The 27,500-nt window shown below is 48.8% G+C and overlaps 3 protein-coding genes and 2 long non-coding RNA genes across 6 annotated transcripts in view; 2 read left to right on the forward strand and 3 right to left on the reverse strand.

Moving 5' to 3' along the window:
- LOC112590564 (uncharacterized) overlaps positions 1-7,929 on the reverse strand; it is a 10,902-nt gene extending 2,973 nt beyond the window's left edge. The window contains exons 1-2 of the long non-coding RNA XR_003114317.1: positions 6,922-7,929; positions 4,311-4,789 (exon numbers count right to left, since the gene is read on the reverse strand). This is a non-coding gene — a long non-coding RNA (uncharacterized LOC112590564). The remainder of the gene's footprint in view (positions 1-4,310; positions 4,790-6,921) is intronic.
- Positions 7,930-11,631: 3,702 nt separating this feature from the next.
- Positions 11,632-15,524, reverse strand: LOC105180569 (late secretory pathway protein AVL9 homolog). Its single transcript, XM_011136724.3, has 10 exons — positions 15,228-15,524; positions 14,931-15,128; positions 14,627-14,855; positions 14,352-14,541; positions 13,735-14,266; positions 13,499-13,633; positions 13,014-13,402; positions 12,798-12,886; positions 12,431-12,627; positions 11,632-12,343 (listed from the first exon to the last, which is right to left on the reverse strand). The coding sequence occupies exons 1-10, from the start codon at positions 15,294-15,296 to the stop codon at positions 12,251-12,253; spliced, it is 2,121 nt and encodes a 706-aa protein (XP_011135026.1). The 5' UTR covers positions 15,297-15,524; the 3' UTR covers positions 11,632-12,250.
- Positions 15,525-15,666: 142 nt separating this feature from the next.
- LOC105180574 (uncharacterized) lies at positions 15,667-18,402 on the forward strand. Its single transcript, XM_011136727.3, has 6 exons — positions 15,667-15,950; positions 16,019-16,490; positions 16,643-16,977; positions 17,066-17,316; positions 17,394-17,562; positions 17,715-18,402. The coding sequence occupies exons 1-6, from the start codon at positions 15,922-15,924 to the stop codon at positions 17,938-17,940; spliced, it is 1,482 nt and encodes a 493-aa protein (XP_011135029.1). The 5' UTR covers positions 15,667-15,921; the 3' UTR covers positions 17,941-18,402.
- Positions 18,403-20,922: 2,520 nt separating this feature from the next.
- LOC105180572 (uncharacterized) overlaps positions 20,923-27,500 on the forward strand; it is a 35,802-nt gene continuing 29,224 nt past the window's right edge. The window contains exons 1-2 of one of the 2 annotated variants that reach the window (XM_011136725.3): positions 20,923-21,088; positions 21,799-21,969. In XM_011136725.3, the coding sequence (XP_011135027.2) occupies positions 20,968-21,088; positions 21,799-21,969 (292 nt within the window). In that variant the 5' untranslated portion in view covers positions 20,923-20,967. The remainder of the gene's footprint in view (positions 21,089-21,798; positions 21,970-27,500) is intronic. The other variant, XM_011136726.3, reaches the window with a different exon arrangement.
- LOC105180573 (uncharacterized) lies at positions 22,629-24,362 on the reverse strand. Its single transcript, XR_003114323.1, has 2 exons — positions 23,206-24,362; positions 22,629-22,669 (listed from the first exon to the last, which is right to left on the reverse strand). It is a non-coding gene; the product is annotated as an uncharacterized LOC105180573 (long non-coding RNA).

Consider the following 27,500-nt stretch of genomic DNA (forward strand, 5'->3'; position numbering starts at 1 on the left):
TGTCACCTGTGAAGAGAGGAACCCTTTCTCTCCGCCCGTCTCCCCCGCAAAATTAGTTCGATCGGCCGCCGGCAGGTGACAAAAACTAACGCGATTATTCGCGCGCGCGGGTCGCTTTGTCGAAGAAGCGTTCCCAGGGCGAGCGGAGCGCCCGCAGTTCGCCACCCTGGGCCCGTATTCTTGAAAAATGTCGCGTACGATGTTACATGAATGTGTATAGTCACTAGATATCACGATTCTCAGCCAATTAAATTGCCCCATTGATGAAACATCGTGTACGAGATTTTTCACAAATTTTCGAGAACGACGGCCGGTCCTTCTTGCCGCATCATCATCAGCGACAACAAACACAAGGTCTGTTCCTCATCAGCGGCGCTCTTTCAATTATCTGTCATTCCTCCTGCTATCTCAACTACGTTGCTACCTATCTTGTAACCTCTGCCGTAGATCCGTTTTCAACGTTTCATCAATGTTTCGCTTTACTTCGCCAGATAGGAGAGCAACCTGACACTGAGACACCACTCGATAGACGTTTCTTCTTCGTAAACCTCCTCTCTCGGTTATCTCGTAACTAATTATCTTGTTATCAGCCGTTGTCTGTAATCTGACTTGTCATCTATTATATCCTCTTATTTCTTTCACTTTCGACCGACTGTCAAAGATAAGCCATCAGGTTTTTACGTATCAACAACTTGGCGTATTTACGCGGAACAGACTCGAAGCCGCTTCGCACCTTCGAGCGATCAGCCTCTGCAGCCTCGACCGAGGGTGCGTGCTGGTTAACAACCCCCTCGCCCGGGGAAACACACGCGGATCGCGAATCTCCGCCCGGAGATTGTACCATTTTCTCCTGTTATCAGGGCACATGTGAATGAATGAGTCGCACTGCTCGCCGTTACTTTCGAGAATCACTGCAATCCGTTAAAGACATTATACACGTTCACGATGCGTGACCGCGGGGCCGTTGCGCGTTACCAAACGGCGCAACAACGTTCTTCCTGCGCCGATATGTGTATCTTTATCTTCGATATCCGCCCGTTCTCTCTCTCTCTCTCTCTCTCTCTCTCTCTCTCTCTCTCTCTCTCTCTCTCTCTCTCTCTCTATCTATCTCTATCTCTCTCTTTCTCTCCTTCGAAGGATCGAAGCGTCGGCCGGCCGGCCGGCCGGCCGCCGACTCTGATTTCGAGCGACAGGAAATTGGACAAGCCAACGCGTGCCTGGCCAGCCTGAGAAAAGCGCGAGCTTGTCGCGCGAGCGTGCGCGACGATGAATTAAAGTCACCATCGACAGGCGGAACGCATCGGATGGTTAATAGATCCGAGCGAGCGAACGAGCGGGCGGGCAGGCGAGCGAGCGAGCGAGCGAGCGAGCGAACGAACGAACGAACGAACGAACGAACGAACGAACGAACGAACGAGTGAATGCGCGCGAGCGAGTGCAGCTCGCGCGCAGTCATTGAACCCATCGTCGGCCACAATTTTCATGTAAAACGAGGGCAAGGCTATTTTATTCGTAGCGCCTGGGATAGGCGAATGGACGCCATAAGAAGATAGATAGATGCAGTTCGTCGAGGCGCGTTTAATTGTGCAACTCGAAACAATGCACCTTTACGACACCACGCGCGCGCGCGCGCGCGCGCTCGTTACGCCCCTGCGATGACGCACGGGGTCTCTCGAAATCGTGTTGAAAATTCGCCCGAAAATCATGGAACATTCCAAGACATCGCGCAATATCATTGGCTGCCCACCGGAGACTGCGTCTCTGGTACGAGTCGGTCATCTTGTAACGAATTACATGACCATCGGCGGCGCGTCGGCGTTGCGAGTTTCGGATCTACCTCGCGCAGTTATCCCCCCCTCCCTCTCGCTCCGTGAGCAACGAGACGACGACGACGACGACGAGGACGTTACATCGCGCTGCTCTACCGAAGCCGGGTCGCTGTTCCTTTTCTGCGCAACGTCGACGCCGACGTTACCCATCGGCGAGACGACCAAGTGTCACGACGACGGGCAACAACAGCTGGAATTTCATTCGTTCTACAAAAGGCGCGGAGAAAGCGCGCTAGCAACAATGTATGAGTGAGCGAGTGAGCGAGCGAATGAGAGAGAGAGAGAGAGAGAAGAGACGAGCCGCTGCGCTTGCGAAGGATATTTTCGCGGGCGGCTTCCACACAACACCCGGCGAATTACGTTACTCCGCGTCGTAAAAGCAATACACAACGTCCATCGCGGTAACCGTCGCGCTGCATCTCTCTCCCTCCCTCCCTCCCTCCCTCCCTCCCTCTCTCTCTCTCTCTCTCTCTCTCTCTCTCTCTCTGGGCGGTCTCTGAAAAAGTGTGTCATCGAAACTGTGGTGTCTCTCTTCCTCTCTCTCTCTTTCTTTCTCTCGCTCCCTTGCCCGCTCGCTCGCTCGCTTCGCATCGCGGCGATACCGCGAGAGACACGCGGCATATATCGAAAACACCTATTTCGCGGTTTGTCGGACAGAGCCGAAAGGTGACAGAGAACGTTCGCGCGCGCGCGCGCAGATTAGACACGAGTCGGGGCTATCGGGCGCGCACATACGGGGCATCTTTATCGTCGCTTTTATCGTGACTAGCGGTATTTATAGAGGGATGACTAATTAGACGTGATTTCCACAGGAATTCGCTACTTCCATTCGCCTACTTCGGGCCGGCGTCGCCGTCGCCGTCGCCGTCGTTCCTCCTCCGGCTTTTTCCCTCGTCGCGAGAGGACGTGAACCGACGAGCGAGCGAGCGAGCTTCACGCTGCGCAAAACGCGGCGCATTCGTCGCATCGTCTCGCGTAACTCACGGACGGATGATGATGATCGATCAATCGCCATTACTGACTGTCGTCGCAATTTTTCTCGCGCCTTCCGGCGCCCGCGCTGTGCGCGTCGTGGTATCGCAGCGCGGTGAAAGCGCGGAACGACCGATTGATTCGAACGCGCGCGCAAACGTTATCGCCCGGGCCCGAGCGAGTTTCCGCGAGGCTTAGAACGGAGAGAACTCCAAACGGGGGGGATCTCTCACTGCCCCACGCGCGCCTGGAGTTGTTCTCGCGGAATTTCGCCGCGCGATAAGGAAGGCGGCGATAACCGACCGCGCGCAGCAGAGTCCGTCGCGCGGATACTCGCGCGCGATCGGATCCGCGGCGGCGCGATATCGATCGCGTTCGAGCGCGGATATCAGTCACTCACGGCCGAATATAATGGCTCAACTGAGACCTTCGACATTATATCTCAGTGAACGCTCGGAAGACACCAGAACGTAGCTGTGTGTTCCGCGCGCGAGAAGTCTCTCTTCCTCCCTCCCCCTCTCTCTCTCTCTCTCTCTCTCTCTGTCTGTCTCTAGAAACTCGGCACGTGCAAAACATACAGAGGATTAGTCGGCACAAGATAACGGCGAATTTGGGTGTATCTACTACGGGCCGCCGACCGGCCCGTGAAACTATTTATAAGAAACACACCTATATCGCGAGCGCTGCCTTTATCTCTCGTAATAGCGAGAGAGATTGCGAAATTATTTTCCCAGCGGCAAAACGCGAGCAGAGCGGACCGAACGTTTTCGCGCCTGTGTTTATGCGGCTGTATTATTATTCTTCTCTCCTCTCCGTTTTTCTCTCTTCTTTTTTTCTCGGACGACACGGAGCGGAGACGGTATGAAAGTCCGAGTAACGAAGCCTCGTCCGAGAGAGAAACACGGAGAGAGATATTGAACGCTTCGCGCTGAAGAAAAAGGAAAAAAAAGAGTACGGCTCGCGTTCGCGCACGCTCGCTCGACGAAGTAGCGTTAATACTCGTATCTCGTAATTGAGCGACCAGCGAGTTCGTTCGTTCGTGTGTCGCATGATTTATCCTCGCGTTACTTATCTAATCTCGCGTATTGTAAGGCCGAAATAACATCCGTATTTCTACACACAGGGTGTCCCGGATACATACTCATGCGCGCAGGAAAGAGAAAGCGAGAGCGAGAGCGCGAGAGAGAGAGAGAGAGAGAGAGAGAGAGAGAGAGAGAGAGACAGCGAGAGAGGGGAAGAGAAAGAAAGAAATAGGATCATCGGTGACTGCTCGACTGCACCGAACCGAAGCCGATCTTGCGCCAGATCGGCTTTTTATTACTCTCACTCGGCTACTTATTTCTCATTTCCACCGGCATTTTCGCGAATCTCAGCGGAATCGCCGCGACGAGAGTCTCGGAGCGCTCAGCGCTCGAATTCGTGTTCGTGTGCGTGCATGCATGCATGCGTGCGTGTGCGCGCGCGCGCGCGCGTGTGTGTATGTGTGTGTACATGTTGAAAGACACTTACCACCACCAGAGTTCCAGCAGTTATCAGTCATCCCTGTTTATCCATCTGCAAAGTTGGCACTACATTATAAATTACACTGATATCCAACTCGCTCGAATGTCCTCGCGGCACGGCGGTCTTTTACGGCGGCGGTACGCACACCGGATGCACTTTTCATGAGCCCCTAGTGCCGCCTGACAAAACTCTCAGCTCCGCCGCATCGCTTTACACCACCAATGAGAGCACCTGTCTCATTATTGATCTCACACTACACACTCTCTCTCGATCGCGATGTAACGGGTGGGCACCTCGGGCCGGCAGCGACAGCGGCAGCGGCGGCGGCGGCGGCGGCGGCGGCAGCGGTGGTGGTGGCGGTGGCGACGGCGACGGCGTCGGCGACGAGCGTCCACGGGTTCCTCGCACTTCCGTTTTCTCTCCGCTTCCACCCCGCGGCCTCACACACACGCACACACGACGGCGAGTTCCGCGACGATTGATCCCTGTAAATGGCCCAAGCACGCGCGTCTACAAAACTGCCGAGCGTTTAACCTACTTTTAATCACTCGTCCGGCCGCGCGCGCGTCTCACCGTCAATTATAATTAAGTCGAGATTAACGACGACGGTCCGCCGCACGAGCGAGCGAGCGAGTCCACGAATGTGAGCGAGTATCGAACGGATCGATCGGCGCCTCCTCACCTCGGGAGAGGTTCGCTCTCTCAGGGTTACGACGCGTCGAAACACGAGCGAACGTGTCCCTCCTCTCTCTCTCTCTCTCTCTCTCTCTCTGCGGCCGAATCTTATCGCACATCCCGCGAACGGTATCTCGGAAAAATTCAACCAACAGAACAGAATAGAATGGACGGACAGACGAAGCAACGCGTAAACCGGCCGTAAACAGAATAGATTAATCGGCTCTATTTTTAGTTCCGTTATGTAAGTCGTCGCTTACTCGAATCCATTCAACTGCGCGATTCGAGCGACAAGGATCGCTCGAGTACAATCTGCAAAGTACGATCGCGCTAGCGAAGATGAAGCTAACGCGGCGCGAAGAAGGCGCAGAGACAGTCAGCAACGATCGGCACATATCGATAATCATCAACTTCGCGTTCTCGAGAATCTCCGCCTGGTTTCGAATACGCGGATTTCTCCCCGAGAGAGAGGAGGGAAATAATTTCTCTCTCGGCTCATCTGCCGCCGTAATATCGGCAGGAAAGCCGAGAAACCGGCGGGCTAACGCGCGCCGCGATGTGTGTTGCAGCGATGTAAGTATACCAGGTGCAGCAAAGCGCATAATGGCGGCATGATAAATCAGGAACTCGTCCCGACGCGAGCGCGAAATTTGAACCTTGAAAAATGTAACATATACAATGGATTTCCCTCTCTCTCTCTCTCTCTCTCCGGCAAACCTCGAGACGCTGCTGCTCGGCCCGAGATATCCTGTCCACTCTCGTCCACCGTTCGCGCAGAGGCTGCGAGAGAACACAAATTCCTCGAGTTTTCTCCGCGGATAAATTAGACCTCGCCGAGGGGGGCCGAGTGCGGAAGCCCGAAGTAAAAAGGCGCTTGTTTCCCCGGCGCACGGACAGCGCGCTCGAAACGAGCCCTAAGACGGTAAGGTTATGTGCGTCGCGTTTGGGTTTCTTCCGATTTCTATATATACCTCGCGCGCCGGCTAAAAATACATCGAATCGCGGATCGTTAACCAGCGGGACGCGCTAATAATCGTCGCGAGCGCGACAACGGCAAGCACCACGGCGACGACAAGACCCTCTCGGCGACGATACACGACGTGCGAGTGTTTCTTCGGTCGGTCGGTCGCGCGAGCGCGGCGATACACAACGTCGTGCGTCTCTCCTTATTCTTCGCGGTTCGTCGCGTCCGACCCCGGTCCTTGTATTGGCCCCGATATCAGTACCGACAAAATTACAGCGCAACAATACCGACCGTGTGTAGTAGGTGCCGCTTTAGTCAAAGAGAGCAAATTGATCGAGACAGAGTAGCAAGAGTGAGGGGGGGAGAGAAAGAGAGAGAGAGAACGCGAGCACCGTGCTCGGCACAACCGGCCGTTTAATCCCACCGATCGATCCGATCTCGAATCGCGGCACATTGGATAGGCAATCGGTGTCGTCGACGACATCGACTGCCGCGTTTTACTGTGTGCGACGCGATTTCGGCCTCACCGCCGGCGGTTCGCGCGATTTTCATCGCGATCGCGATATATCCGCGGCTTATACAGTCGCGATAGGAGGGCGCGGGGGACGGGCGCCGCGCGACACGCTCGAAAAATTCAGCTCATAGACGCACGAGAGACGCTGAACGCGAAGCAGCAGCAGCAGCAGTAGCAGCGACGACGACGACGACAACAAGGCGATGGCTCGAGTCGTCGAGGCCTTCCCCCTCGGCCGCCCCCCATCACCCACCCGCTTCCCCTTCGTCCCTCCCGCCCGCCCCCCCGCACCTCCTTGCCAGCGGCTGCCTCCTGGTCTCCTCGCGACGTCCAGCGAGAGAGACTTGGAGGTTACACACACGGACGAGTAATCGATTCACCCGCTGACAACGCGCTCCGCGAGATCGCAGGAAGAAAACGATGACGACAACGACGACAAGTCGTCGTCTCGCGACGCGACTCACTTTTTGCTCCCTTTTCCTCCGTTCTTCTCTCCGATGGTCTTCTCTTTCCCTCTCTCTCTCTCTTTCTCCCGCTCGCTCTCGCTTGCTCGCGAGAACGACGCGATTACGAACGTACTCGCGCGGCGATAGGGGGTCGCCTCTCCGTGTCCGTTTCTCTCCGCACCGCTTCCGTTTTCTTCCCCCGCACGCGATGTGTCTCTTTCTCCGTCTTCCGCTCTGGTTCGTCGCTTCGTCGTACCTCTCCCTCTCTCTCTTTCTTTCTTCGCTCCTCCCCCCTCTCTCTCTCTCTCTCCTCTTCCTCTCTCTTTTTCGCTTGCTCTCGCACGCGCGGTCGGGCGAGCGGGCGGGCGGTGCGACACTTCCTAATACACGTCTGTCTCTGTCGTGTGAGCGAGCGAGCGACTGTCTTTCCCTCTCACGCTCACAAATGAAGACTGGTCGAAGCGGCGACACGCGCTCGTGAAATTTCGTGGCTCTGCCGAGCCTCACGCGCCGTTCACCGCATCTCTCGTCGCATGGTATAGACGCGGATAATCTTCTTCCCTTGCGCGCTTTCTCGCTCCGTCTCTCTCGAGTATGTCTCCCTCTCGCTCGCTGCTCCCTCTCTCTCTCTCTCTCTCTCTCCGTCTCTCGTCCTCTCGCTCTCTCCCCACGATAGGATCCCTTTTACGATATCTCGCTTTCTCTGTCCTTTTCGCTCACGACATAGCGCGCTTCGTTTATCGGAAGAAAGGAGGAAAAACTCATCTGGAAGATGGCCGCCGCCCGCCAGTCACCGATTTATCCCTCTCTCGCATGGCGCACTCTTTCCCGACAAGCCACCGCGAATCACCCGGGGATACCGCGGCTCACCGCGTCACGATACACCGGGTCGTTAACTGCGACACCAAGACGCGGCGACGGCTATGATGATGATGATGACGATGACGACGACGGCGAGGACGACTCACGACCACGATGATGACGACGACGACGGACGACGGCAACGACGACAAGTACGACGATAAGCGACGAGACACGACACAACGAACGATGACACGGGCGAGATCCTACGTGCCGGTACGCGCGCGTCGTCCGCACTCACGCTCGCTGACCCGACAGTACGAGTACTAAAAGGCTCACCTCGTAGGAACCGTAACGCACTCTCCTCCCGATACATATACACACATACTACAAGCGCATACACACGCGCCGGGAAGGCCGACACACGGACACTCGCGGTGTACACACATGCGCGCGCACATACACATACACACACACACACACACACACGCGCGCGGCCTCGTACGTACGTGTACACATTGCACCGCGCGCGACGCGGTGCGAAGCGGCGAAGGTGGTTCCGCGGAGGAGACACACTCTAGGACTTTTCAAAACGGCGTCCCTCGCTTTACTCTTTTCCACTGTTTCTCTCTCTCTCTCTCTCTTTCTCTCTTTCTCTCGCACTCACTGTCTCTCGTGTCTATCTGTCGCGATCCGCCGGAGCGATCGGCCGGAGCACGGTTCGCGCGTCGCACGGTCGACGCGCTTGAAGAAACGCGACCTGCTCGCTTGTCTGTTGCACTCGCGACGCGAAGTTTAACGGCAGCAGCAGCGACGACGACGACGACGACGACGACGACGACGGCGGCGACGACGGCGGCGGCGGCGGCGGCGGCGGCAGCGGCGGCAGCGGCGGCGGCGGCGGCGGCGGTGGTGGCGGTGACGACAGTGACGTTGCCAATCACACAACACCATGGCGTTCGCACTACCTCCTCCGTCTCGCTCTCGCAAGCCGAGCGGCACCTTACGGCGCTTCGGCTACTATCGGTGAGCTACGATGTTTATTCGGCGGCGCATCGGCCGACCAGTCACGGCTCGTGGCGAGATCATCCCCGGTTCTCGCTTTCGTTTCCCTACTAGCTGCCGCACCGTTTCGTGTCCCGCGTACACCCCTTCCCTCCGGCTCGCGCGCGTACGCCGCGCGGCGGGGGCTTTAAGGGCTCATTCATAACGGTGAGCGTACGTCACGTTGTTGCGCGCCGAGCGACCGCCGCGGCCGGCCTGCCTCGCGCCTCGCGTGAGAAATAAATCGGAGGATGTGTCTCTGCCTGCGAGTACGAATTTGCTGAGCTTAACTTTTGACGCTTTGCAATTTGCATGATAGAGTCTGTCAATCGCAAGCGCAAGAAGTAATCGCAAATTAATGTGACAAATGATACGATTGTTCATCGTAAGATGAAAAGACAATCACGCAAACACACGCTCATGTGTTGGATATATTATTTCTTTTTAATATATTTTGACAAATGACGGCACACTATACAGTCACAGTACAATAAGTCGTTTCTCAATCGCGACACATCTGGTCTCTCGTCTTCTTTTTCTTTTTGTTTTTACTTACACGCACCTCCATGTATAAGCTGTACAAACTTGTGTTATAAATATAGAAAACATATTCAATTATCCAACAGGAAGTGGCCTTAAGATTTCAGATCACTTTCTCTCTCGCTATAACATCTAAAGCTGTGCAAAGATCGTTGAATTTCGTTTCGCTATTTTATTCTTTCGTTCTGCGACCAATGCTCGGTTCCAATAATAATAGCCGACGAGCGAGACAGAATTTGCGTCCAATCGCTCGTGGAGTTTATTGCCAAAATTTGAAGAAAATTGTTTAATATATTAAAAATAAATATATATAGCTATATATCAGTGGCTTAATGGCAGCCGATGAAAATGTCTTTTTTTTAATAAATAAAAAATATATATATATACATAACATAAATAAACAGTCTTGGATAAAAATATTCTCCTTTACGTCGTAAATCGTATATATAATTTACTAGATGTTTTTTTGTTTCAGCGACAACTCCGAAGCGAACAGAATTTTTAACTCAAGAATGGAACCAACTGCGTACTTTTCCGAAGGCTCAATTTTTGGATAGCGAGCGATCGAAGGTTTTATCAAAAATTTGATGCAAAATGTTTAATACGCGTCTCCCCACTGATTAACGACTTGATTATTCAGCATCAATTTATCGCGCCACATTTAACGGCGAATTATCGATTAGCGATCCTTTTTGCACAAATCGCCCGAGCCTCGTTAATTCCTCTAAACACGTATGTTTCGTTCCACATTTGGCACACCGCGCTTATACAAAATAAGAATGTACCTTGACAATGGATGCATCGATTTACAGATTCTAACAAACTAAATATCACAAATACGATGTACTTACAACAATAGCTTAAACCCTAGAACTTCTGACATGTGAACCGTTTATTCTGAAAACACGTTATCACGTCATGTTGCGTCAGACATTTGAAGAACGTAAATTTCATTAAGTCAGACATGTCAGCGATAAACCTAATGTGCTTTAGGCGTTCGACCGCTTCCGAAATAAACAGCTCACATAAATTTCTACGTACATATTGCCCTTTATTAAATAACAATTTACTTGATCATATCTTTGTTCAACCGACACATATTGCGGCGACTATATAAACTGTTACATCCAATACAAATTCAAACCCGCAGTCATAATATCAGACTATAAACATCGAAATGTTTAACTCGAAGATCGGATAAAAAAAAAAAAGTTTTCTATTTGAACTCTCAAAGGATTTGTGTTTTGTATGGAAAGAAACTTCATCCGGCACCAAATGTGGGTGTTTGCTTCCAAAAATTTACATATATTTAAATGTATAAGATTTATACGCTGAGTATTCATATACACCGAGTATATAAAAATGTATATACTCAGCACGAGAGAGTGTGCCGTGTGTAACAACGGAATAAGTATTAAGTATATCCCGCTCTTAATGTAACCGTAAACAAATAATTGCACTACAAGTTTTCCCTTACAAAAGTGCTCCTCGCGTTTTTTAGCCTACGAATAATATATATTGCAGCGAAGAAAGGATTCCTTACCTTAATCGGATATACACGTATATTAGCACAACGGCTACGCTAGTAACGTTATAAACAATCTACTACGTGCACTAAGCTTAGAAACATAATTCCGCTAACGACTAACGGGCAGCTCCTCCTTGTTCCACGAATGACCATTCGCACGATCTCCGTAGTGCTAAACGTTTTCCCCCGACGAGTACATGAATACCGTGCGCGTCAGACTCTAACGACTATTTATCTTGGTTGAAATCTATCGTTATAGTGGTATACCGATAACTGTAAGGATCGTCATGTCACACACGGAGAACTAATCGCGCTCGGTGTAATCCCGACAATAAATGGAGGTAGCGATATTGTCAATAACAGGATTAGTATTAGTGAAAATGAATTATGGAACAATGTACAATACTCATGCTTTGTTCGGACACTATCGGGTCATTCCGATGCCGAATTCTCTTTGTGTCTTCTACGTATGATAGGTCTACTGTATTCGCAATAATACAAAATACTGAGAGAAACCCTGTAAATATATATATATATGTGTATGTATATATATATATATATATATATATATATATATAAATTTTGTAATGACTGATAACATATGCTGCGACATATGTCAAATATGCCATTCTTCTTTTATTCCTTTATATACTGAAGAGAGCATACATCCTCCTCTTTTCCCCCTCCTCCTTTACCCTTGAGCAATAAATTAAATAATTTCGTTGAAATAACTCGCGGAGGCAGAGGAAAAATATATTATAATAATAATAATAATAATAATAATAATAATAATAATAATAATAGCAACAACAACAATGATAATAATCTGTGTGTGCGCATAAATATAAAAAATTGAGTTCTTTTCTTATGTACAAAGGATATAGATATTTTTCCTAATTGGGGAAGTATCTTCGTTATTTTAATGGGAGATATTAAAATTAATTAATATATTTATAAGAAGTGGCTTTATCGTGGCATGAGAGTCAAACGGGGAGGAACAATCGCCACGGTTGTTTACGTAACGTGTCTTTTGTATAATGAAATTATATCACATATTTCTTATACATATAAACATATAGAAATTACGCGCGCGCGCGCGCGCGTGCGCGCGTGTGTGTGTGTGTGTGTGTATATACAGAACTATCCGGCAAGAAGTATATAAGATTACACTTACACTTAAATCAGCGATACATCAGCCTGTACCTCAGCGCTCAGCAGCAGCCTGCGGATCCGACGATCTTCTCGTGTGAAGCTGTACATCACATCAATATAATTCTGTTGTACATACACGTATTTTGAATCTTTCTCGCTCGTTATACTTCCTCTCGCTAGAAATTAGAGTGTTCTAAAAAAAACTCGGCCTCTCAATAAGCACGTCGCGTTGCACGTGCGCCTCGCGACAACTTCCTTCTTGCTTGCAGCTTTCGCGCGTCTTTACGCTGTCTTATGCTCTCCACTGGTGATGATAACGGTGGTCGTAGTGGTCGTGGTGATTGTGGTGATTGCGGTGGCGGTGACGTCTCGTATCTTTTAGTATTTGTAATTTTAATTGCGATCGTTCACGTTCGATCGTGCATCATCATCGCATGAATTTCTATATTAATCGAGACCTACGGTAACATCCGCGTTATGAGTAGCAGAGACGTTTATCTCCTCGTCTTCGATTGACTCCTTGTCCGTGACATTGGACGTGACGGTGTGGTGGATGTTCGTCGTTTGATTATCGATCTTCGTCTCGTCGGCCGGCTGAACCGTCGTCAGCGTGCTCCACCAGTTTGAGAACGCCCCTTTCGCTTGCGATAGCGCTCCTCCTTGTAAAAACAAACATGCAATGCGTGTGAGAGAAGCGGGTAGAAAATGTGCTTTTCTTTTTCTTTTCACCGCGTCATGCCTTATTATTCTTTATTATTTGTCGCACGCGCTCTATATATATATATTGCTCTATTTTGCATTTAAATCGATAATTCGTGCGAAAGCTCACCTACGGCTTTCCCAGTGGTGGCCACCGCTCGCCCGGTCGACGCCATGGCCTGATTCAACTTTCTACCACCCTCCGTATTCTGCATCGTGCTGAAACGACACGTCAAACGAACGTTTCTCACTTTCACAGGTCATCAATAGCTGTTGCAAAGCAACGTGTATGATCATTTCGTATTCCTCGCGCGCGTACGCATATTTCTGCAAGAACCATACTTACTGGGACAGACGCAGTTTCATGTCCTGCACCGACAACTGACCGGCGAAAGGATGACCGGGCTCGATATTGTGTATCTCCGACTTGCTCGCGTTGCACCACGCCTTGTAGTTGTTCGTCGCGCGCCACGCGGCGACGAAGGTCGCGTTGTAGTGATCCGACTGACGGGTGTCTTGCTGCATCGAGGTGCGCAGCATGCTCAACAGATAAACGCGAAACTGCGTTCTGATCCACTCGTCGCCGCCCTCCCAACCCACCCCATCCAGGAAGATATCCTTGCGAGGTTCGGCGACATGTCTCACCACGTAATCAGCGAATCTTAGATCCTCGGTAGTCAGGTGCAGTTGTCGCCTCAGGTCAGGGTCGGTTGCCTCTATCCGTGTGTTCTCGACCTTTCGCAGATAACGCAACATTGTAATACCACTAGCTGACACTCGGTCGTGATACTCTGCGTTATAATGCAACTTCGATATCATTCGCACGCTCACCTCGACTAACACGTCGATCAGTTGCTTCTTCTGTTTGAACAATACATTCGTCGCGCCCACTATGTATCCTCGAACGTTCACATCTCCTAAGAGATCAAGATAGGGCAAAGACAGATACGGCAAACAGAGATAGCCCTGCAACAAATGTTTTTTATCTTAATATTGACTCGTTTCCGTGATAAATGTATGTACGAAATGTCGTATGTTATGCAATATCGACAGTTTTCCCCCCTTACCTTTGTAAACAACTCCAAAGGCAGACCACAGAGCTCCGGATTAATGTGCGCGATTTGCGTGATGTTGTTGGTTAATCTCGCGTCAGAAAGCGCGTCGTTACTCGTGTCGCGGGGTAAGCTATTGTCCGTGTCGCCCGTACCCAACGTGATAGCGTTGACGCTGTGCACCCTGTGCACATTATCGTTTGGCTTTGGTGAGTATTTGGAATTGCTGTCCTCCAAGTAAGTCTCAGTGCATTCTTGCGCCGACTCGATCTCAATAACCTTCAGATTTAAGTTCTCGTTATCGTTGTTGTTCTTCTGCAGAGTTACATGCCGCAGCCCATCCATACATTTGCCCTCCATGGACTCGATGGTCTTGTTGTCATTAATGCACAGAGAATTACGATTGCTGTTGTCGTTGCACTGCTCATCTTCTATTTCTGACGTGTTGTTCTGAACAATATGAGCGGACGACAAGTTGGAATCGACATTATTCATGGAGATTTCTTCCTCGTCAAAGGTCGGAATTGGCGACATTGGCCTGGATGGTCTGAGGAGAGTATAGCTTGTTCATAGTACCACCACTTACTGAATGACCGAGAAAGAGAGCGATAAGTCGAGCAAAGTAATAGTACCTGACACACGCAGCCTGTTGAAGACCGTGCTCTATCATGCCAGGATACAGTGATAGTAGAGTCAATATCGTGGCACACAATGGCTGTACCGGTGACTGATAGAAAACTATCCTCTTCTCTAGCAAGAGTAACTTGAATAAGAGCAATACTTTGTGGCGGAATTGCAATATAAAGTCTCTAGCGGATAAGCCTGTAAATAATCAGTGCAGAATATGGAGTAATCTAGTTGGTGCTGGCTTGAGAATTTGCTCATCAAACAACTGTTCGTCAATTACCGACAAAAATCTGCGGTGGTATCTGGCTGTCGCCGCTCATACATGAATTCAGATGATGATAAGTATCCTCTAACAAGGACACTTTGCTGAAATCACCTTCCTCGAAATAAGCGTGCGTTATCAGGGCCATTTTCACTTGTATGTGTCCATACAGCGGCAGAGTGCTCAGCACGCATACCGACTTCTGGACAGTGCCTCTCGTTATGTCGGACGTGCGATTTTTTAATTTCTGCAAGCACAGCGACATTCCACCTGTCATTCAACTGAATATCACTGAAATCTAATACGCAGTACTGCCACGTACCTCCACCGGTATCTGCCTGAAGCACGAGATGCCGTATATCGTGCGCTTCGGATCATTGAGACTGGGCAAGTGGAAATAGACGGTGTCTTCGTCGTAATTATGGGAGCCGTCGGGCAAAGCGAGCGTAGGCAGGTATTTCCACCCCAAAGGGCATTCGTTAGGCGCGCCAGGTACCAGAGGTGGGAACGAATATTCTACCTGGCGGGCAGAGAGAAAAGTCGCGTTAGTGTTAGCCGCGAAAGCTCGGTGAAATCACGAGGGCGATCCTTGTGACAGGTTAATCGACGCACAGTTTACCTGGCAACCCTTCTTGTGGTGGAACCCGACGACGATAACGTGAAGAATCGGCCCGTTCGATTCCGCCATTACTGCGATACCAGTCGGAATAAAGGCGAGGCGGTCCCTAGTGCCGAGTATTTTACCTTCGCGGGCGGTTCACGTATGTCATTTCAAAACCGCAAGGAATTCTTCTCTACGGCTAGATAAGCTGACAGCGAACACGCGAGTTGACATGCGCCATGGCGCATATATACACACACACACACACAACACACACTAATCACGCACGTTCTACCGGCCGAACTCGCCGTGAAGGCACTTACTTCCGTAATCCCGGGTGTTTCCGCTTCGTACGCGGCGTCGCGTCTAGGTATTCGCGCGTCGTGACGTTGCCGTGCTGACATCTGTCAGCAGCACTTGACAGATGAGAGAAACATCAAGTTCGCGCTTTACAGTTTTATACTACCTGGCGATAGTCGGAAAAAAATCGATAACGTCTCGCACGCACGTAAAGTGAAGAAATTATGAATGACAGGAGCGTACGGCGGCGATATAATTGCGCTGTCGAGAAACTTGGTAGTTTGGAACACTATGAGTGTTGGGAGTCAGCGGAGCAGCAGTAAGTTTTCACGCTGCTTGTGGAACATTACGGCACGGCGGATTGTCACCGATCGCATCTCGTTGATGGAAGGGACGGCACAGAAAGCATGAGATGCGTAAAAACAGCTTCAGGAGTAACACGTAAGCTCTTGTGACTTTCGAGTACACAGGAGTGGAGTGCAGGGCGATAAATGTCGAAACTTTTACAGATTCAGTCCACTGACACAGAAGGTAAAGGCCCCGCAGCATTTGCTGAGGCTGGAGGATGAAGAGGACAGGTTTGACAATAAGGACAGCGGTCGCTTCCAGTTGCCTAGCTTGCCGCGACGGAAATCGTGGAAGGATGATGATGATAATATTCTGTCTACTGGGAACAGCGCTGCAACCTCTGTCTCTTGGTCGCAGGAGGCAGAGAATGTTGTAACTCAGAGATTGGAAGAGCAGTGGGCAACTGTGGAGAGGTCTTTTTACGAGGAGGATGACCAACTACCTCAGGGACCTGTTCTGGATGAGTGTGTACAATGGAGGACTCAGATACTATACTTGAGATTAATGGGTAGAAATTCAGCTAATGTCAACAACAGGGTGCAATCTGATATTCATTCCAGCGCTAAATCTAGGCAAAAATTGGACAATTTGCAAAATGATACAGTATTCATGGAACATAGTCTTTCAGTTAAGGTAAAATTATATATATAAATTTCTATATAATTATATAATGTATACTACCAAAGATATTATAATAGTATTATGTTGGTATCATATTGGTATTACATTAGAAAAATATATTGGACTGTAACATTTTATATTGCTTTTTTCTATATTACTTTTAGGAGGAAGAGGATTCTACTCAATACAAATTAAACAAGGCAAAATTTGAAGATGTCCTTGACTTACTGATGGAACATGTAATATCAGAGCTTTTTCCTGACAAAGAGGATGATACAGATTTTTCACATGACAGCTTAAGTGATACTTTGAAGATAACTCCTGCTCCTCTTCATGGTAATAGAAATTCATCGAAAAGCACAAAAACAAATTGGGCAGAAGAAGCAGTATCGCCTAATTATATTGAGAACAAATCACAAAGCATAAGGAATCGACTACTGGATACAGAAAGTTCTCTTCAGATGATAAAGAATGATCCAAATTATCAAGCAATTTATCAGTAAGTGAAATGAAAAAAGAAAAAGCAAAGTATTGAATATAAATCCAATATAATGAATATAATGTACATTTTTTAATACAATTTTTAGAAGACAAAGGAACTCAGCCTCTGCGAATAAGGCAAGAGACCTTAGAGGTGTGGGCGATGATGATATATTGAAATCTAAAGAGAAGCTTTGTACACCACATATAAGTAGGAATAAACTCGGCACTGTCTTCAGCGAGAGGATCGTCGTAAGTCCTGTGCCTTTTGCGGTGTCCACACGAGAAAGTTTCTCTACGTTAAAATTCACTCCGGTTAAATTCTTGGCCGAGAATATGGAGATTTCTTCCTTCCGAGGTAGAAAACATCAGTTTGTTTTAGGGACAATTAGCTAAAGTTTTTGAGCATTGACATAACGCTCGCTGGTATTTCAGGATCAGCTCGAAATATGCTAGGTTTTCGAGGTTCCGCGAAAAAATCGTCTTCTTTGAGGAATTCAGATATTCATGCCGCTTGGCAAGCGCCCGTTTGTCCCGCTGTTTGGCCGAAAAACGTCCGACTCGCACCCATAGATACCTCGAGACTTCCTTCGAGCAAAAACAGGTGCGTTCACGATTTGTCAGGCAGTTCAAGTATTTTCGATACATTTAGGCGTATAATCTGGAAACTTTTACAAAATTTACATATTCCTCATATACATATATTTCTTTTTAAAACACAAGAAGGAAGAATTTCGACAATTCCGCATGTTTTAGGTCACAGGCGCCGTCGTCCACCGTCTTGCACTGTAGCAGGAAGCCGTTGAGTCCCATCGCCCGCCCCACTATTCCCAAGTCGGCGCATGCAGCTCGCGAGCATGACAATCTGCTGGAAATTCAAGGGAAGCACCTCGGGCCTACGCAGTCGTCGAAAATCGGCCTCCTCTCAGCTGGGTGGGACTATAGTCCCAGGGTGGTCAAGAGCAAGAAAAAGAAAGCCTGAGCGAAGGAGGGACCGTGAGAAATTGCAGAGAAGACGCATGAGACGCGCTTTAAAGTAAAAGTATGTGTATGCGAGAAGTATATAATATATTTTTTAGAAATCTCTCGTTTTACGTGTTGCGTGCTGCGCACAATTGCGAGGAAACCGAAGAGTACAAAATGCCGCTTCGACGCGTCGGTTTCGAGGCAGAATACAACGCTTGGAGCACAGCGAAACGCTTTAAGCAGGTATATTTTTATCATCGTACAATCTACGGAAGCGAATCGCCGCAATCACGCGATTCTATTTTAAAGTATTATTGCCGAATAGAGATTATATATATATATATATACATATACATACACACATCACACGTATCGTGACTTTATCTCTACCTCATTGTCCGTGTTGTCGAGTGTTCTACACGCGCTTGTTGCAAATGAATATATTTTTGTATGCCGCACGATTATGTGTTATCATAAGTGTATTGGATGTAAAATATAATGACGTTGTTATCGAATGAGCTTTCTGTTGCGTTGCTGCCCCATTATTTTAAGCAATTTAAGCTTTAACGATATCACATGAATAACTTTAATTAGAAAAAATAATTTTAGTACTTCGAGTCTTTGCAATTATTAGACTCGGGATTTTTATTAATTTTGGAGTTTTTACTAAAAAGAGCTATTTTAGCCTGGCAATAAGAGAATTTCGAGTGATTTGACCCGTTTGTTAGACCCGTAATTATTTGACCCGTTATTTTTATTAGTTCCGAAATCTCCGCTACGAGCCGCCACCATCAATATCGAGGATTTCGTGGTACAAGTCAACGGCATGTCATCCACCCTTTTCTGTTTCCCGAGCAATGTGATTTAATGGCTGATTAGGTGTTTCTCTTATTACTACGATGTTCGGAATTACTTTCGTTTTTCAGACGATTTTCGGGAATTTTTCCCACTTACTTCCTCTTACCCTCCTCTCATCGCTCTCGAACACCCGGCGGCGATAAATCTGACAGTCGCGCTTTCCGTCTCAAGGCCGCTGACATCATAACATCTGAGAGACACCTAAATATATTTATTTGTTATAAATAGCTACTGGAGATGCCCAGGGCCTGGTTATTAATGTCATTGTTCATAATACTTATAACCATGTGCAAAACATAAACGGAATTAAACTAGTTACAACTTCAGTAAACATGACGATAATAAGACGACTTAAAAAGCATTCTTCATCAAGATATATCGAGTCAAATGAAAAGCGATAACTGTTTAATTTTCAGTTATATCTTTCACTTAAATTTCTACAAGGAAACATTATTTGTATTAAAAATAGAGTAGGTGTATCTTGAGAAAGGAATTTTGAACTCTGCGCATTTTGTAATGAACGTTATGTACATATCAATTTATAGGCTATACTATTAGTGATCAAAGGTAAGAGGGCGCGTTTTACTTCAACTTCAATCGAAGAAAGATCACAATCTGCAATCTGTGGGTTAATACAAGCTAAAGGGAAAGATACACATTTTCAAGCGGTGCAAAGGTAATTGGTGTATAATTTTGTGTTTACGCGGTGCAGCTCGAAAAAGATTATTGAAAATTTTCATATTTGACGAATCTTAACCCTTTAACTGCTGAGATATTAAATGACCAGTATGACCCTCTTTGCTGAGTTATTTTTACAATTATAAAATATTTTATAATTTGCTGATGATCCAGATTTTCACAAATTCACATTTAATAAATTTTTAAATTAAAAAAAAATACCACACGCAATACCATACACGTTGAAAGTCCAAATCGAGTAAACTCGATCGTAGCAAGGCCGCCATTTTTTTCCACACTCGAGTTATCTCGACCGTAGCAGTTAAAGGGCTAATTTATATTTTTACATTGTGAAAAGAAATAACTATTATCTACATATTTGATAAGTATAGATTTTAAGCTGTAAGATGCTTCTTGAAATTGAACAAGCCGTTGAATTTTGCTTATTTACCACTATCTATCTATCTATCTATCTATCTATCTATCTATCTATCTATCTATCTATCTATCTATCTAGAGAGAGAGAGAGAGAGAGAGAGAGAGAGAGAGAGAGAGAGAAAGAGGGAGAGAGAGAGAGAGAGAGATAAATTTATACTTTATTTATTTTCTTTCAGTCTTATCGATTGTGTTGTATTCGATATTCGACAGCCGATAACTTGAAAAAGACAAGCATAAAAAAATGTTCCTGCTGAAAACAGTTTCATTAAGAATTCATTTGACTGGCTGGTACAACATACATGCCAAGCGTCGACATTTATTCGCGCGCTTGGCACGAAGACGAAAAGATCTACATAGAATTCGAAAAAGGTCGGTCAGTAAAACATTTGATTCTTTCATTCGCGTTACTTTATAAAGAAGGTTTTTATAAAAGTTCACAGTAATATGAGAGCAAAGATTCTCTGAGAGAGATAAAAGCGCTTTTAACAACCTATTTTATGCGATGTCATGCTCGCGTTTAAAGTTAACCTCAATTAATCCGCGGTGCGGCACAATTAGAGTGTCTGATAATCGCCGCGAGTCGTTTTACAGACACACGACAAATGTTTTAAACGCACATCGCGTTCTTTTCCATTCTGATTTTTCATTTCTCTGATTTCCCTGCAATTTCAAAACGTTTCTCGGGCGAGATCCGCGCGAGATTTTATTACACTGCCCGCTCAAAGCTGTTCCTTTCTGTGTGTCATAGTGGACAACGGGTTAAAAATAAATCCTACAAAAACAGGGTAAATGTTAAAGGCGGGCTTTTTTTGCTATCACGTGTGAGTTATTTTTACATGTTCTCCGCGAGAGAGAGAGAGAGAGAGAGAGAGAGAGAGAGAGAGAGAGAGAGAGAGATACACACATGCCGAGGAAGATGGCGGGGAGGACGAGCGCGGAAACACGCCCGCTCAACTAATAGCCCATGTATTTTTGCGGAGCGAAATTACTATATTTTCGCAATATCGTTATTACCCTCGCACGAGGTGAAACACGTGGCGAGAGGGATATAGAGAGACTCGATCGTCGGATGGCGTTTGCGCAAGTTCCGCGTCTTTGGCGCTGCGAAGCTCTGCGCGGCGCGTTTAGTTTCGCGCAAGCTTGCAGTGGTGGAGGATTACACTTCTCGGCGGCTCAGAGTGGACATTGCGGTGAGTTGAAATCGAAACATCGCGTATAATGCGGACAGACTGGCACGCGACAGACGTCATTTCAAAGAGCTCGATCGTCTAACGCGATTGCGACGACAGTTTCGAAGTTGTTGCCGTAGAAATCAATCAACAATTACGAGGAAACTCGCTTGCATAGGATTGTCTTGATGACCAAAGTTTGCGCCACGCGATTATTTGTTCGAGTTGATGAGCGTAGACGTTGCAACGTGCTTTTCAGGCTGACCGTGTGGCAAAATATATACTACATTGAATATATAGACCCTGCATAAATTATGCAGACTATGTAGACTGTAGGCTAAATGTAGATTTTATAGTTGATTGTACAACGGCTACATAGCAAGATTAATAAGGAAAGGCACATTGTTAATCCCTAACCGGGCAAAAGGATTCCAGCACGCGCATAAATAATTGGCGCAGGAGAAACGCAGGAGTCCTGTTTAATTAAAATATTCCAAATGGTAAACGGGGATATTAAAAGTAACACCGCTTAAGAATCCAAAGCGGTACCGAAATAAATACAAAGTCGTTAAGTCTCACCTGCGTCAGAAGAGTACGTTGCATTTATGCACGTGACTTTCCGGTCCAAAGTCTGAGCGAGAGTTTACGCGGCTTTCCGAAAAGCTCCCTAAAAATATCTCGTCGCGTCGTCGATGCGGAATTAAGATGCAGGAATCAAGGTGTCTTTGCAGAATCCGCGTCGAGAGAGGAGTGCAACACGCAGTTCCGCATTGCCCGTCTCATGGTAACCCAGACGAAGGACCTGGCGATGGACTCCACCGGCATGTCCACCTACGACAGGTCGAGCGACACGCATCATCTGACGACGATGACGAGGATCGTCGGGGTATGCACCGCTATTGGTGAGTCGATGATTAATCGATCTCGTTGAATAATCATACCGACTCTGCGAGCGGAAAATTCACAGCGAGGGAAAAGAGAGATGGAGGGTGAGATAGAGACAGAGACAGAGAGAGAGAGAGAGAGAGAGAGAGAGAGAGAGAGAGAGAGAGAGAGAGAGAGAGAGACAGAGAGACAGAGGAAAAAAGAGAAGGGGAGGACGAGAGAGGACGAGAGAGAAAGAAACGGTACCATCGCTCGAATAGAAATTCCATCTGGAAGGCCTCTTGGCGAGATAGAAACGATCGTTTCCCGGTCGCCGGTTAGAATGAGCGAGGGAGGCTGACTGCCGGGAGGACGACGCTGTACGCTTTTCATTACCGCGTGAAAGAGCTTACACCTGTCTGCGAGGCTCTTTGCATCCGCTTAATATTAATGGATCGTTATAACGGCAGAAGACAGTAGCCCGCCGGACAGACTTGTGTCTCTCTTCCGCTCGCAGTCCCGAGCTCGTTCAAGGGCGCTGCTTAAATGGGGTGTCATTCACAATATCGGCCTCGACGTGTCGCCGCTCCGCGTCGCAGGGTACTCGAGCGGAAACGTCCAACGCGCGTTGCTACCGCGAAGATGTCTCTCCTCCTTCCGGAAGAAGCTCTGCCGGCGACGGATGCGTTTTTCTTTGTTCTTCTAGCTGAGTTTCCGGAAATCATGTACGCCTAATTGCTGTGAATTTGAAGCCAAATGCACACAAATTATGGGTTTGTTTTTTATAGCTGTTTTTTATGCTGTACTGCAAGTGCAATAAGTTAGAGCGAGAAAAAATATAGTTGTCTCGTTTTAACTTATTGCACTAGTTCAGCAGTGCAGCTGTAAAGAACAGACTCTATGTGTCGCTCTTAGCATTACGTTACTCTCCAAGCTTTGTTTGTGCACTGTGATTGCATATTTACACGAGGACAAATGAATATTTGTTTCTGATCCAACCCACTGCGCTGTAGAGTCGCGCCACATCTTTTAATTCAAAACGCAGTAAAAACGCAGTAAAAAAAAACTCAGGGTGAATAGATGCAATACATAGACTTGTCTGGGAGAAACAGCGTAATATTAGCGACGATGTATAACGACGCTCTTTCAAGTTCCTCGGCGTTAAACACTTTTTTGCGGATGGAAATCCATTGAGGGGTATTCGTTCGAGGTCATTTGGAGTACCCTCGCCAAAATTCACGGCAATAGGACGCGGATGGTTCTCAGCAGCTCACCCGTTTCTCTCTTCCCTCTTCTCATCGTCGGCGACGATAACGGTTAAGATAACGACGGCCGATCGAACCGACCGTGCGTTTCGTTTATGCATTCATTGCGGGAGACGCGAAATGTTCCCTTTAGAATATGGTGCTGCTTTTGCCGTGTTTCAAGAGGAACACTCACGGCAGGAGAAGCGTGCTCACATTGCGAAAGGAACATCCCGCGGTGGGAGGAGAGATATCGATGTCCCGTTTTACGATCTTTTTCCCCCGCGACAAACGCAAACGCAAACGAAAGGCACTGTCAACGTGACCCCTCGGCCAACTCGAGCCCGCCCGGTATCCCGTGTACTAATGGAGCGTCCGGCGAAATCGCGAGCCCCCGTGGAGTCGCCGGCTATACCGATGACGCGTGTTTACCCCGCTCGGGAGAGTCCCTTCGCCCTTTGCCGCCCCCGCGCGATGGCGATCGCGCGCGACAAACAATAACGAAAACTACTCCCGCCGGGTCCTCCGCCCCCGGCCGATGAGCTCCATTATCTCCGGGAGCTTTTTGCGGACTGACGTGCCGTCGCGACGTGCAATCGAGACGACGACGTCGATGTCGACGACGATGACGTAGCGACGCTGATTCACCGTCGTAGCCCGGCGGAGCGCGGCGACGCGGGCTAATTGCCCGCGACAATTCCACTTTGGTGGCTTCTAATTGATAACACTCGAGCCACGGCCCGGGGCGCAATTAGTGCGATCGATTAGGGCGAATAAATGGCGGATCACGTCCGTGCCGCGGGCGACGTGCATCGCGATTTGACGCGTAATCGCGCCCGGCCGTGCCAAATGGCCGCGAAAGATAGCGCGGAACGTAGGCCGAATTAGAACTCTCTCCGGTGTGTAGTCCGGCGTGGCGGTGGCAAGGTTGCGCCGTTCGTGTCTTCTATTTATTTTTGTCGAGCTTGGCGAACGCTTCGCGGAGTCCACGGCGGCGGGAAATGATCGGGCGGAAAGGATCGCTCGAGTCTCGGAGTTGCGCGAAACTTGACGAGTGCAAAGTCGGCCTTATCGCTGCGCTTCGTCTCTCCGAATTTATCGGAGTCGAGCCTGACTTGAACTCTTCGCGGTCTCTACGAGGCCGAAGATCGGCTAGAAAAAAATCGAGTCTCCGGGACGGAATTTGTCGCGCCAAGCTGAGTTATGGCTCGCATCGTTTGCGGCTTGCATCTACCCGGCAATCTTTCTCGTCGACCTCGACGAAGTCTTTCACCTGGAGAGAAGAAAGAATCGGGTAGAGAGAAGCAAGTCTCAGGACTGCGCAATTCGGTTGCGCAAGATTTCATCGAGGTAAAATCCCGGAGAAATATACCGTGAAATCAATGCTCGCCCCGTAAAAGCGATTTTCCTTATTACGATCATTTTCCCACAAATTCCTCATGAAGAGCGAGCATTTCCCTCGCCAGCGCGCGAAGTGACCGCGAAGTCTCACCAAGTTACGTGTTAAAAAAAGTAGACTTAACACACTTTAACGCACCAGCGAAACTTACGCGGAGAGACGAGAAGGAAGTTTTTTGCCGAGAGACAGCGGCAAAATTCTGCTGAGAGTGTCGGGCCGGCGTAATGAGTCCGCCATATCTCATACACAGTCGCTTCTCGCTCAATCGGCATTCTTGAAATTCAATTCGCTCTGCGTCCTCGCGACGACTGGCTCCATTTTGTTTTTCTTTCCCTCCCGTTCTTCTTTTCTCCATAGCGCGCAGCAATCGTGATTTTTCTCCAATCCACGTCGCTTTTCCTCCAATTGTCGCGTTACGTAAAGAGTCACGTTGCTTGTCACGAGGTTGAATTCAGCGGGCGATTTTCAGCGGGCTGAAACCGGTGAACCGGCGACTGCTGCGCGAAAAGCTGCCTCCGCTCTTGGGACTTTTAATTGCTGCGCGCTCGCGAAGGGAAATATTTTACGGACGCGGCGTGACAAAGCTCGGGCAAGTTTTCGCGAGGACGGATTAACGCGACGCGGGACGTTTTGCCAGTAAATTGGCTCGGGACGTTCGTTCTCGGAACGAGGATGGCGCGTTTTTTCGACGCCGCGTAATAATGACGCACGCACGCGCGCGCTCGCACGCTCGCGGGCTTGTTTCGGTGAATGTTTTATTGGCCGACGGCTTAAATTTGTTGACATCCCGCCCCTCTTGCTCGCCTCTCCCCCTGGGGGGGGGGGAGAGAGAGAGAGAGAGAGAGAGAGAGAGAGAGAAAGAGAGAGCGCGGTGCAGCAGCGTCGCGACTAAAACTCCGATATTCGCGGAGATATTTTATTTTTTTGCTATCGCATTGTCGTTGGTTTTTTGATATGCGAAGAGAATACATCGGGCGTATACATCGAAATTTACGCCGTCATGGTCGACGTGCACGTCCACCACGTCGCGCCCGCGCGACACAGCCGTCGCTCGCGGTACTCTCGTCCCTCCCGGACCCGAAAATGGAATTATTGGCGAGATAAATAAAGCAGCGCGCAAAGCGGACAATGCTGCCGCAGAGCGCGGCGCGACCGCAAGCGGCGCGAAACTGCTGACGGCCTCGAACAAGCGGCGTTATTTAACGCCGTTGCTCGTTCACATCGCACTTTGTTTCTTCCGCTTAGTTCGGAAATAACGGGACGAAAAAAATCCCGGTCGGTCCGTCGACGACTCGTGTTCGAGCGACGACGAGTATTCTCGAATCGTGTCATCGCTCGATGTTTCGTACGAATCGACATCTCACCCTCACTTTCGACCTTAATTTCCCAATCTTTATAGATTCCACGATGTTGTTACTGTAAGTTGATTTAGCGATCAAATTGTCACTTCGCCTCTTAAGTGCCACGATAACGGACATTTTCCTACTTGAATATTTTCTAGTAAAAGTTGCTTATTCTCTCGAGAGAAAGAGAGAGAGAGAGAAAGAGGGAGAGAGAGAGGAAGGGAGAGAGAAAGGACGGGGGATAAGATCTCAAATCCAGGTGGAACGCAGCGACTTCGGACGCTGCAGATTAAGCGCAATCAAATTAGGTCGACCTGTTGGCAGGCAAAGCAGGAGAAAAATCTCGAATCGAGTTAATCCTCGGCGACTTAACGAGTCATGAGATTTCGTCGTTATTCGCTTTCGCGATTTACTCCAGCGACTTTCCGCCGCCGCTGCCGCCGCCGCCTTTCGCGCGTTCCCGGATCTTATTATCATCGGGACGTGTTCCGAATCGAGATCCCCCTCCTTCCCTCTCTCCGCTCGCAAAGTCCCTTTCCGCAACTCTCGTCCGCCCGGACATTTTCGCAAAATCGCCATAGCTTTAACCGACGTGGGATTCGAACTTCGTGCTCCCGAGTTCCGAAATTACCGTCGTAATCGCCGATGGACGCTTCAGGACGCTTCCCGGCGCCAGGTCGCAGATGACGTTCCGTCATCGATTGACGGGATTGGCTTTCTGGAATGTCGCCGGTCGACTCACGTCCCGCAATCGCGCGATGAAGATCGGGAATCGCGCCGATTCGGGATTTACGTTCCCCCGGAGCCGGTCGAGCCGCGAGGGTATAAATATCGCGCTATTTACGCGCGCGGTTAGATATCGGCATTTCGTTATCTTGGCTGCTCGGTGGGGCGGAAAACCGCAGCTGGCTCTCTCGCGCGCGGCACGCTCGCGGTCTCGCTCGCTGCTGAAAAACATCCCCTGGGCCACCGTCGGCTCTCTCACGGTCCCTCTCCCTCCTCTTCTCTCGGTGCCTACCATTGTCGATAAAACACTGTTGATTTACCGTCGCGGCTGCCGCGAGGACCAGCGCGACAAAATCGCGCGTGCCTTTCGAGCGCTTCGCAGCTGACCGTCTGTCGTCGAAGAATTTTTATTTTCTCACTTGTAGAAGATTGTGTGGTTCGAGAGCACGTACGCAAAATCGCGGCGGTATCTTGCGAAAGCCGAGAGTCACGTCCGAGTTTCGATCCTGCAGAAAAGAACGGCTTGGAAAATGAATGCAAACTGTCTGATGCAGTTCGGATTATCACGAGGGCGGAGGGCCGAGTATTAGGTGGGAAACGGGTAGGCGAATTACGCGAGCTCAGGTGGTGCTCAGGTGGCTCGTCGCAGTTCTCGGGAACATCGGGGGTAGCTCGATAACGTCTCGTCACCTTTAACTCGACTCGGTGGATTCGCGGTGTCTTTCGAGCGGCGGTCGCGGGAAAACGCTCGACGTGACGCGTCGTGGCCGAGATCGCAACAGTCATCTCGCCGAGTGATATTCACCGGCGAGGTAACACGGCGTGAGCAAGAGAGAGAGAGAGAGAGAGAGAGAGAG

The sequence above is a fragment of the Harpegnathos saltator genome, unplaced genomic scaffold (genome assembly GCF_003227715.2).
Source record: "Harpegnathos saltator strain DR-91 unplaced genomic scaffold, Hsal_v8.6 scaffold9, whole genome shotgun sequence".
Lineage (NCBI taxonomy): Eukaryota > Metazoa > Arthropoda > Insecta > Hymenoptera > Formicidae > Harpegnathos > Harpegnathos saltator.

Excerpts from the sequence above, each read along its gene's own strand:
- LOC105180569 (XM_011136724.3), bottom strand. The coding sequence starts at position 15,296 with ATGGCGGAATCGAACGGGCCGATTCTTCACGTTATCGTCGTCGGGTTC. Across the intron at positions 15,129-15,227 it reads ACCACAAGAAGGGTTGCCAG|GTAGAATATTCGTTCCCACC; the intron begins GTAAACTGTGCG and ends TCTGCCCGCCAG. Across the intron at positions 14,856-14,930 it reads TCAGGCAGATACCGGTGGAG|AAATTAAAAAATCGCACGTC; the intron begins GTACGTGGCAGT and ends CTGTGCTTGCAG.
- LOC105180574 (XM_011136727.3), top strand. The coding sequence starts at position 15,922 with ATGCGTAAAAACAGCTTCAGGAGTAACAC. Across the intron at positions 16,978-17,065 it reads AATTATCAAGCAATTTATCA|AAGACAAAGGAACTCAGCCT; the intron begins GTAAGTGAAATG and ends TACAATTTTTAG. Across the intron at positions 17,563-17,714 it reads CTTCCTTCGAGCAAAAACAG|GTCACAGGCGCCGTCGTCCA; the intron begins GTGCGTTCACGA and ends CGCATGTTTTAG.